The 12,172-nt window shown below is 38.1% G+C and overlaps 1 protein-coding gene across 6 annotated transcripts in view; it reads right to left on the bottom strand.

Moving 5' to 3' along the window:
- Nucleotides 1-12,172, bottom strand: part of RPGR (retinitis pigmentosa GTPase regulator) — a 69,967-nt gene that overhangs the window by 17,418 nt on the left and 40,377 nt on the right. For 5 of the 6 annotated variants that reach the window (XM_006072314.4, XM_006072312.4, XM_044937438.2 and 2 more), the window contains 3 exons: nucleotides 5,320-5,454; nucleotides 3,844-3,901; nucleotides 1,967-2,055 (listed from right to left, as the gene is read on the bottom strand). In XM_006072314.4, coding sequence (XP_006072376.4) covers nucleotides 1,967-2,055; nucleotides 3,844-3,901; nucleotides 5,320-5,454 — 282 coding nt within the window. The remainder of the gene's footprint in view (nucleotides 1-1,966; nucleotides 2,056-3,843; nucleotides 3,902-5,319; nucleotides 5,455-12,172) is intronic. The other variant, XM_006072315.4, reaches the window with a different exon arrangement.

Genomic DNA, 12,172 nt, shown 5'->3' on the forward strand with positions numbered 1-12,172 from the left:
TTTCTTTTCTTTAACCAAGGTCATGTATACTTACTGAATTATATTTTTCCATTAGGTATAAATGAGAAATTAAGCAGAATCAAGTCTGAGACTGAATTCGTCAGCCTGGCACTCTGTATCCCGGCCTGGCCTCACCTTTGTCGTGTGGGCTGGCAGGGCTCCCCACTTGGCCTGCTGTTACAGGTGCCTGCCACACCGTGTTCCTTCTCTGGCTCAGGCCTCCCCTGTCCCGTGTATTCAAATGCTACCATCTATCGACAATGCTGAAGACTGGAGAGCCTGAAACGTTCCCTAAACTCGACCATGTATTCTAGAATAAGCATTTTCATTTGGTCAGAGGTGTGTTTCGTTTATTTTTTTTTTTGCTGCTGCTTTGTTTCACGTTTCCTCTCCTTGGGTTCTCATGTCTCCTGACTCCTTTACTTTTCATCCTTCTCCCTCATATCTGATTTTCTTTGCCAGACTCTCTCCCTGAGCTCTTTATAATTGAAAAAAGTTTTCACAGGAAAGCTACAAAGTGTAGTGGTGGAGTATCTGTTAAATGTTCTGTTCTACTAGACAGAAAATCTAGAAAGTCCCTAAATCCTGATGAAATGTTCTAGCGATGCTCATTATGATTCTAAAAAGGATAATAATTCTGAAGTGTCCTTTGAGCCAGGTCAAAGACATCTTTAGGTACAGTAATCCAAACTTATAAGATACTTTTAGAAAGATAAAAATGGTCATGAAGAAATTTTTAGTAAAAGATAACAATATGGATATTTGGGCTAAAATAACTGTTGACATTTGTGAAGTAATTCTGAAAGAAATTTCAGAGTGCCATATTACCCACAAAGATGGCAAAAGACAACTGTTTACTACCCTAAGGATGGCTCCTGGCTTTACCTTCATTCTTTCCTCTTTCTTACCCCCTTACGTTTTACAATTCATTGTCAACCAAAAATATTTACTAAGTATTTGTCATATACCAGGAACTGTGATGTATGCCACTAGAAAGCAAAATAGAAAATGGTTTCTGTCCCCATGGAGCTGAAGGCCAGTGGGGAGATAGAGACATAAAGTAAACAAACATACAAATGACTATGTAATTGCAAACTGTGACAAACACTAAGAAGTATAAGAAAAAGGGTACTATGTTAGAGAATAATAATGAGACATAATTTATATAAGTGCTGTTGGTCACAAAAGGCCTCTGTGGAAATGACATTTAAGCTGAGACCTAAGGTTGAATAAGAATTTAACAAAGCTTTTCATTTTTCTTGTCTTCCATGTTTCCTTCTAACACTTATACCTGGAAATGTGGTCTCATGATTAAATCAAGTTCTTCTTCAAGTGGAAAGGCTAATTTACTTCCAAGAAGAAGAAATGTTATCTATCAGACTTGTAAAAACTCCACAACAAGTATCAGTCAGGAGACACTGAAGTAGCATGTTGTCTTCTAAGCACAATCATCAATTTTTTTTATCCATCCTATTTCTTTTCTTATTTAGCCTTACTCTCTTCTAGACTCTCAGGATAGTATGCTACTGCTAAGTCACTTCAGTTGTGTCCGGCTCTGTGTGACCCCATAGACAGCAGCCCACCAGGCTCCCCCAGCCCTGGGATTCTCCAGGCAAGAACACTGGAGTGGGTTGCCATTTCCTTCTCCAAGTATACTCTTATAATTAAGCAATAGAGTTCTTTAATGTATCTTTTCCTGTATGACAAATCAGTATGCATGGGATGATTGAAAGGAACATGCTATTACATTTTGGAAGAGCAACTTGAATCATAATCTTGAATCATAATGTCCAATAAGTAAATAGGCACGTTAAAAACGTAAAACATCACCTGGAATTTATCACATGTTCTTGGGCCACCAAAACTCATATTAAGGGAGTTAAATTATGCGGATCATTATATAAAAGTAGAAGAAGCAATTCAATACTTTGGCCTTAACACTAAATGAAAAATTCATTTCACTTACCTTCGATTTTTTTATGTCTTTAGTTGGTGTTGATTCATTATTTTCCAGGATTTCTGAAGAACTACTCTTTGCACGATCACACATATTTCCTATGATAGGATATATTATGAAATATTTTTTTCTAACTAATGAAAAAAAGAAAAGTCCTGCTGCTTTCTGTGAAACACTATCAACCATGAATTATGGGATAATACTAAAGAGTAGTGGACAACTGCGTATTTCTTGAAAAGTTAAGGCAAAATTATCAGAATGACCTAACGAATGCTATAAATGTTTAGATGATCAGTACCCAAATATAGCAAAGTGAAAGTGAAGTCGCTCAGTCGTGTCTGACTCTTTGCGACCCCATGGACTGTAGCCTACCAGGCTTCTCCGTCCATGGGATTTTCCAGACAAGAATACTGGAGTGGGTTACCATTTCCTTCTCCAGGGGATCTTCCTGACCCAGAGATCGAACCCAGGTCTCCTGCATTGGAGGCAGATGCTTTAACCTCTGAGCCACCAGGGAAGCCCCAACCAATGCTATAAATGTTTAGATGCTGCTGCTGCTAAGTCACTTCAGTCGTGTCCAACTCTGTGCGACCCCATAGATGGCAGCCCACCATGCTCTGCCGTCCCTGGGATTCTCCAGGCAAGAACACTCGAGTGGGTTGCCAGTTCCTTCTCCAGTGCATGAAGGTGAAAAGTAAAAGTGAAGTCGCTCAGTTGTGTCTGACTCTTCGCGACCCCATGGACTGAAGCCTACCAGGCTCCTCTGTCCATGGGATTTTCCAGGCAAGAGTACTGGAGTGGGTTGCCATTGACAACTGTAAATGTTAGGGAAAATATAAAGTAAAATATAAAGTACCTTTTAAAATAATAAACTTAGTTGTAATGAAATTATCTGTACCCAAATGGACATGTTATATTTTTTGGTGTTTCAAATTAATCCATATGTTATATAGCTGAATAATGATCTTGCAAGTATACTCATGAAGCATGTGCATCCTTCTAATTTTATATGATCAACAGCCTAAATCTTTAATTTCTTTTTAACATACTAGGTTATAGGGTGTAGAATACTTAGCAATGACAAATATTTTAACATTTTGCTTAAAATATTCTAAAACTTACTATCTTTCTGCAGAAGTTAGAAGGAAAAAAGTATTAGGGGAACTATTCTTTCTTTTGCTTAAATTCAGATGAGATATGCACTACTATAGAGAGTTATTTGTAATGACATTGCAGCAAAAGCACACTGTGATGTTATGGTGTGGAAAATAATATAGGGCTCATAGAGCAAAAACACCAATGGTTTGGGTGTAGAAACTGCAGGTCTCAAGGGCAGTCACAGTCTCTTCTGTTCTGCGGCACCTGTTCTCTGACACCAGCAGCAAGGCTTGGGAAAAGATTCCTCTGAAACGCCTGTGGTACCATCAAAGGCTCAGGTCTAGGCTCTGGGGGAAATAACTGGATGGCCTGCTGTGGCTCTAGGCCAGCATGGACATTGGTGACAGGGTCTGGCAGTGCTCACCAGACATATAAATGGGGATCTGGGACAAATGCCCAACTTCATAGTACTGACTGAAAAAAACAAGTTGTAAATAGGCTGTTCTAAATCACTTAACGCTGACACATGAGCAGCCATGAGCAATGGGAATATTTTCATGTAAAGAAGCTATGGTGGTGATCAATGAGAACACATAATACTGTGCCACATATTTCACAGCTTATGAGGGTCATGTGACAATAAAAAGTATACAATAGAATACACGTGTGTAAGCTATGTGCTTAGTTACACAGCACAGTATATATATATCTGTAGGTACATATGAACGTAGTATGCTATATATCTAGCCTTTTTAAAAGTATACTTTCGAAGTCAAATATGCTCACACCTTTTGGATTTTCATTGTATTCATGAATGGCTTGTTCTTCTCGGTTGACTTTTTCATCCTATAAACAATAAAGAAATAATACAATAAAAAACATATTTGTGCTGGGCTATAAAACCTAGTTTTGGTTTTAAGCAGAGTTCTAGAGTCGGTCTCTAGCTAATAACATAAACGTGTGACAATTACTTCTCTTTGCTGGACTCTTACCTTAGATAATTGCTAATATCCTTCGCTAGCATAAAACTGTATGATTAACTAGAACTGTATATTCAAGAATTCTACTCAAAGAAGATTCAGGAACATTGATTGGTATATGAATTAGCTCAACATTTTATAATGTCAAATTGGAGTTTAATGAATTCTATGCTAAATAATTTCAGGGACCACCATAGCTGGAACTCATAAATATTCCTTATAAAACAGAATTTTCCCCTTATTCTGAAAGAAAACAACAACTGCTAAAATGTATTTTTCCCTCAGTGAAAGGAGTCTTGGAAAAAGAAGGAAGTAAGGGAGAGAATGACCTCTAGAGCACAATACCATTTCGTAAGTTAAAAATACATACATACAAAACAATATATGTTTTACAAGTACATATGCAAATAAAAGGAAAGCATGTTTTAATGGTTGTCTATGTTAAGGAAAAAGGGAATGTGGGGCTCAAAGGGAATCAATTTAAATAAAGAGAGAAGAGTGTTTCATTCATGAGATGGCATGATTAACTTAGAGCTCTTTGGAATTGATCAAAAAAATGAAATGAAAATGAATCAATACAGTATCATTTGGTTTGGGTTTCTGAATTCCATACCTCTGAAATGAATCCAGAGTAGTGCTAGAAAATGAATGATTTCAAACCTACCACCTGTCTCCTAGCAGGGTCACTAGGGGAAATCTGCCAATTGGAAGAGATTGTTTTGGCATCTCTAGCTCCACTTTCAGGATTACTTTCTTTTCCTCACGGAGGCCTCCTCCCATTCCTCCTATAAATACTTTCTCCCAGACCACATCTGTGCAGAATCAATCACAACCTCAAACACTGCTGTGAACAACTTTCACTTGTCCGTGGCCATGTAAAAATACACATGTATGTGTGCACATACACATCCCTTTTCTGCCACTAGTACTGGGCTGCTAATGTTGTAATTTTATCATTTCAAGGACCTGGTGCTGAATCTCTTGGTTAATTTCTCAAAAGTGTACTATACTGGCCCATATTAATTTACTTGCACTCATCTGAAGAACAGAATGCTACCAAGAAGTGTGGAAAGAATGCCAGAGGGAAAAAAAGGGTGCCTGATTCATAAATCTGCCTGTTTTGTCCTACAGCATATGAACAAACTCATTCACAGAAGTATTTCTGTTCTCCATGGAAGTTGGAATCTGCCCTCTGCAGAGACCAGGAGACCTATAAGCTTTTTCTTGAGCAGGATCTCAGGATTTAAGCACATATCATCATACATTTTTAATGGCTGTCAATACCTTTTTAACAGAGTTGTGAGTGTCACTGTGATCGTCTTTAGTAATACTCTTATTGTCTCCTGCATCTTCCTTCTTGCCTTCTGTATATTTGTCCGTTTCCTCAGCCAGGTCTTCATTTTTGAAAAGTTCATGATCCTGTGACAAAATTGATAATCAAGGAAGAGTTAAACTTTTCTTTTTTAAAAAAAATAAGAGATGTGATATTGCTGTCATAAATAATTTATACCATTTCAAAGAACACACAGACTATGAATTCAAATATGAAAGTCAAAGAAGTAAAATACTGAATAATCCATGCCCCATATTAAATTACTATATTACCAAGGATTTTATACATGTTAGTTACTCTAGTTCAACATTTTCAATGACTAGGGTTCCCAAGTTCTTTTCTGCACCTATGGTAAGGTTAAAATAGAAAAACAAAATGCTTTCTGGGCTGTCTCAAAAGAATGCTTTTAAATATTAGAGAAGTTCAAAAGCTTTCTAGCTACTGTAGCATAACATAATCATATGTATATACTATGTTCATTTCCCAAAACATAGGGATTTAAAATCACTTTAGAAGTACAATTCACCAGTATCCAAGAGAGAGGTAACTATAATTACTTACATTCTGGGAAAAAGATAAAGGGACATAGGCAGTTTAAGTGGTTTGCTCTTGGCTATTTGAAGCAGATGGAAAACCAAACAGAGGCAGAACTTTGTCCATCTGGCTCCTGTCCAGTTAATCTAAATTATAAAATAGCCTGTTTATGGATTTGGTAGACTGATAATAAATCATGTAATGCTCGTTAAAGGCAGAAAATTAGTTTTACCCCTTATTCTATATTGATTATATATTTTTTGCCATTTCATGTTTTGGGTGGGAAGCTGCTTATTTATTGTCATTAAGAGACTGGAGTCTTTATTGGACATTTTTACCTACGCTTTTCATTTATGCACTTCACTAAAGGCACAATGGCCCCTAAAACAGGTGACACGGTAAGTAATCTGTGCCATTCACTCCTTTGAAGAATGTTTTTACAAAGTTCACCTTAGCCATATTTTCCTGAGACCATATAGGTCCTTTATATCCCTTCAACACTGTAACTAGCAGCTCATGGTCACCTTCCTAGTGGCTATTTGGCTAAGGAGAAGCCTGATACCCAACAGAATCTTTATTGGGTGGTTAGAAAAGAATGTCTCTAATAATTAACTCACCTTTTTTTTTTCCTGGAAAAAAGTATAAATTGTGAGAGTTCAAGCTAGGGAAAGAATGTATTTCACACCTCAGTAACACATGTAAGTGGCATCCTCAGGCCAGTAGCACTAAGGGGATGGCCTGATAGCACTCCCACTGAGGACAAGAATCCAGAAGTGAAGCCTTGAGATTGTAAGAAAGAGTTTCAGAAGTTACTGTGGGAGGCCTTAATTTCGGTTAATCAAGGTCATGAGGTAGTGCAGTCAGGAGGGGAATACAGGAGAAGGCAACAGGGTAGAGAGTTACACTGAAGGATGTGCTACATGTTTAGGTTGGGTAGGGTTCATGACAAGGTAGCTACCCCTTACCAAGGACTCCCTAAAGCTTTCTTTTTCTTCTGCATGCTTTTCCCTCTAAGTGACTTACATATTATGGCTAGCCAAATGCACGTGACAGTAAATAAAATAATCAGAGATCACTTCACCTTGGAAGAGAATGGGAAACAAGATTACTAGAGTTAAGACTTAGGTCTGATAAGTAGATGTATTTATAAATGTACATTATCTGAAGGCCAACTAGAAAGGAACAGAGCTCTTGAGACAGAGAACTTCAGACTCTGCCCACTTATCTCCCAGAGGGAGGGGCAGTTAGCTCTATCCCATCAAAGTCCTCATTTCTTGGACAGTTTGGATAATCTAGGAGCTGGGTCAATTGTAACTGTGCTAGTCTACTAAGGTATTAATGTAGCCATAGGATATCATGCTATTATGAAAAGAAACATGGAGCTTTACCTGATTTTAGAAGCAAGACATCTTGCTTTTTTTTTATAATAAACTATTGGGTTGGCCAAAAGGTTCTTTTTTCTCCCCCCATAAGATGGCTCTAGTAGCATTTAGTTGTCTTTAACTTCATTCAAAACAATTTTGTTAGATTGTATTGTGATGGCTGTCATATCACACATTAAAAACTTATCAAAATTGGTGAATTTTTGTGTAGCCATTTTGATATTGAAGATGGAAGGAAAAAGCAACATATTATGCTGTATTATTTCAAGAAAGGTAAAAATACAACAAAAATGTAAAAAAAAAAAAAAAAAGATTTGTGCAGTGTATGGAGAAGGTATGGAGAAGTGTATGGAGAAGTGATTGATTGAGTGTGTCAAAAGTGGTTTCCGAAGTTTCATGCTAGAGATTTCTTGCTGGATGATGCTCCCCAGTCAGGCAGACCAGCTGAAGTCGATAGTGATCAAATCGAAACATTGAAAACAATCAATGTTATACCATTAGAGAGATAGCTGACATACTCAAAATAATCAAATCAAATGTTGAAAATCACTTGCACCCATTTGGTTATGTTCATCACTTCGATGTTTGGGTTGCACATGAGTGGAAAAAAAAAACCTTCTTGACTGTATTTCTGCATCCAATTCTCAATGAAAAACAAAAGCATTCCATTTTTAAAACAAATTGTAAGCAATTAAAAGTGGATACTGTATGATAATGTGGAATGGAAGAGACCACTAACCACACCAAAGGCTGATTTTCATCCAAAGAAAGTGATGTTGTGTATGTGGTGGGACTGGAAGGGAGTCCTCTATTATGAGCTCCTTCTGGAAAACCAAATGATTAATTCCAACAAGCACTGCTCTCAATTAGACCAACTGAAAGCAGTACTCTACGAACAGTGTCTGGAATCAGTCAACAGAGAACACATCATCTTCTGTGAGGATAATGCAAGACCACATATTTCTTTGATTACCACACAAAACTGTTCAGCTTGGCTGGGAAGTTCTGATTCATCCACTGTATTCACCAGACATTGCACCTTCAGATGCCCTTTTGGTCTTTACAAAATTCTCTTAATGGAAAAATTTCAATTCCCTGAAAAACTATAAAAGGCACTTAGAACAGTTTTTTGCTCAAAAAGATACAAAATTTGGGGAAGATGGAATTATTAAGTTGCCTGGAAAACGGAAGAAGATAGTGGAACAAATCGGTGAACACATTTTTCAGTAAAGTTCTTGGTGAAAATGAAAAATGTGTCTTTTATTTATACCTTAAAAACCAAAAGAACTTTTGGGCCAACCCAATACAATTTTACTCATTAACTTTATGTAAATCTACATGAAGAACTGTTGGAACTATATCATTTTCTAAGTTTGAGAAAGCTCTTAGAAAATGAATTTGCAATTGAAATCACATCAATTGTAGCACTTTGCACTTAATTAAGCACGTTTAAAATTAATCTATACATATCTGGACAACTACTTTAAGTCACATACAGCACTTACCTTCAAACTGAAACAATTTAGGAGAGATTGGCAGAATACTGTCATTTTATAAAAAGAAAGGATAAAGTTTAAATACATTCTTGTCACCAGAACCACATTAGATGTAAAGATGTATTCTGGAGTGATCACGGGAAATCATCTTTGTGCTAGGACCCCAGTGAAGAAGTGACTGGGCCTGGCTCCCACAAAAGAACCCTTGTTTCATTGGTCAGACACAGCGAGGGGACCTGCAGTCTTTGGTCTGCTGCTGCTGCTGCTGCTAAGTCGCTTTAGTCGTGTTGGACTCTGTGCGACCCCATGGACGGCAGCCCACCAGGTTCCCCGGTCCCTGGGATTCTCCAGGCAAGTACACTGGAGTGGGTTGCTATCTCCTTCTCCAAAGCCATGAAAGTGAAAAATGAAAGTGAAGTCGCACAGTCGTGTCCGATTCTTAGCGACCCCATGGACTGCAGCCTACCAGGCTCCTCCATCCATGGGATTTTCCAGGCAAGAGTACTGGAGTGGGGTGCCATTGCCGTCTCTGCAGTCTTTGGTCTAGACCAGGGCAATAGCTTTTACATTTCTTAGGGGAAATACTAAGAAACCAAATGTTTCTCAAAAGGTTTCAGTTTCCTTAAGAAATGAATATATTGTATGCTTTAAAAACTAGAGATTGCAATCGTAAGTTGGCCAAGTGGTCACCCTGGAGGGGGTGGCGGATGGGAGGGGATTGAAGAGGCGCTCCTAGGGAGCTGACACTGTGCTTTTCCTTGTTCTGGATGTTGACTATATAGGTGTGTACAGTCTGTAGAAAATACATTGAACTATATATGCATGAGATATATACTTGCCTATGTATTAATTTCAAAAGAGTTTTTTAAGTTAAAAAAAAGACTATAATGTGTAAAATTTTGCTCTACAATTCTGGATTCATGACTTGCCTCAGTGTCACAGAGGATAGAAAATATTTTCCAAACAACAAAATAAAATACAGCATAGAACTTTATACCTAAGTCATCAGGTGGGAAAGTGCATATTTTAAAATCTCAGTTTCAAGGTATTTTTTTTTTTTTAGGACAAGAAGAGCTGACATATAAGTGCATGTTTTAACTACACTAGAAATAACTGAGGCTGGAGTGGAGAGTGGGAAGAGCACTAAATACAAAGATCTAAACACTGTTTTCTAAGCCTTGCTCCACCTCTCTTGGCCTGAGCAAGGCATCTACCTACTTATTGTCTGTCTATAAAACGGAAAAATGACATTTATCAACACCTATCTAAGAGGGTCTGTATCAAGATGAAAAAGTCTGTTTACAGAGAAAATAACATGAGCACATAAGTATCTGTATGTAAACAGAAGTGATTTTGTGAAGTCTATTCTATAAAAAGTAAGATAGAATCCCAAGTGTGCACGGAGGATTGTCACAAAACAAGAAGCTTGGACACTTTTTGCCATGTCCCAGATCTTATCAATAGAAAGCAGTTCATTTAAAGTGTACAATTCTCTGTTCTACTCTCTTGTAACACATCCTTTATTCTCTGCCAGGTGCCTGGCAGCCAGAGCAAGAGAGGGAAGAAGGCCTGTCAGGGAGGCCTCCACTGGGCTATAGGCCTGTGTTGCCACCGGGCATGATACTCTTAGACACTCAAGTTTTCCAAGCGAAGCCCACAAAACAAGTGTTTTCAATGTAAAATCTGCTATTTCAATGTTGGCATCTGATTCAAATGTTTATAAAATCACTATGTATACCAAACAAGTCTATAGGCTGGAGTTCACCCACAGGCTGCCAGTTGTGACTTCCCAATTCTTTGCTTCTAATGACACCATTATCTCTAAACTTCCCCTTCTTTCTATGTGCCAATCTGTTACTTCATTGCTAACCCTATATTTTCAGCAGCAAATACATTACAGTAAGACTCTGAAAAGAGGCCTGAAAAAAGGAATGTAATCTTATTCTTGTTCTCAGCTTTACTCTAGTATTTCCCCCTATTTTTCCTTAGAAGATTTATCTTCCTCTTTATCTTAAACAAACACATGATCCATATTGTAATTTGTCTTATTTTTTAACTATTTGATAAAAAATTAGGATACAGAGGGAACTCTGGTCCCCTGACAGCACTAATATCTAAATTCTAGGCTGAGGCTAATCATGTGAATGCCATCAGCCTTCATCATGGTTCAAATGCTGAGGGGCGGCATTTGACTCATGTATGGTGTGTAACAGGAGTTTCACTCCACCCCATGGTTAAGGGTTATCATTATTGTAATCTATTTCATTCCCATGGACCTACCTCCATAAGCTAATTTTTGAGGGGTTCCTATGTTGTGTTTAAATAAAAGTAAGGTTTACAGGCACATGAAGCTATATTCATGCACATCAGCCAGTGACTTGGAGATTCGTGACGATAGCATTGTACCTAACCTGATGTGATCAGAGAGGATAATTAGAGTGATACAGATTAGCATTTGCTGAGTATCTCTAACATGTTCCACATGTTAACTAACTTAACTATTAAAAGACCCTCCTTCCTTTACTAAAAGAAGGAAGTAAAACTCAGAAAAGTTAAAAAAAAACTTTTCCAGGTGTCCACTCAGCTAATCAGTAAGGGCTGGGACAGGAACTCAGGCCCATGCTCTGAACCGACTCTGCCCAAATAATTTGCAGACTGTAATGGCTGCCCTCAGAGTTGTTTTTTTGTTTGTTTTTAAAAAACCCTTACTGATATTTAAAGCATTGCACACTTTTTTGTTGATAAGCTCACATCAGTAATATCCTATTCTTATGTATCATCATATATAATAATAGCAAATAATAAAAATTGAGAATTTTTCACCCCAGAGCTCCAAGTCTCTGGAATACATGTCTCCCTTCCTAACTTGAGAAATATGCCAGCAGAGCTCTTTGTTATTTTATTTCTCAAAATCTAGTTCTGATTCTATGTCTCTGCAAGGCAGACTTCTTGGAGTTCACTCTTGGATCCAACGTGGGCTCTGCCCCAGCCCTGTGGCCCTCCACTGCTCCTTCTTCCTTGGCTTTGGGGACCCCTGTCCCCTAGAAAGTGTTCTTACCCTTGCTCCTTCTCAGACTTCCCTTTCTCAACCTGCCCTTACCTACTCATGTTTCCCTGAATTCTCTCTGCAGTTCTCTTTTCTTTTCACATTCTGAATGCTGCCTCTCATTCAAATCCACAGTTTTAACTGCATGCATAAGCTGGTGATACTCAGCATCTTCCCTGAGTGCCAGACCCAGATGTGTATTTGTCTATTGAACATCTCCTGGATGAAAAAGCCCCAGGCAGTCTCCTCAATTTGCCCCTGCTCCTCAGTTCTCAGCCTCCATGCCTGGCAGTCTTTCTTCCCAATTCTCCAAGCCAGAAACAGGAAAATCTTGGCCTTTTCCCTC

Source organism: Bubalus bubalis, chromosome X (assembly GCF_019923935.1).
Source record: "Bubalus bubalis isolate 160015118507 breed Murrah chromosome X, NDDB_SH_1, whole genome shotgun sequence".
Taxonomy (NCBI): domain Eukaryota; kingdom Metazoa; phylum Chordata; class Mammalia; order Artiodactyla; family Bovidae; genus Bubalus; species Bubalus bubalis.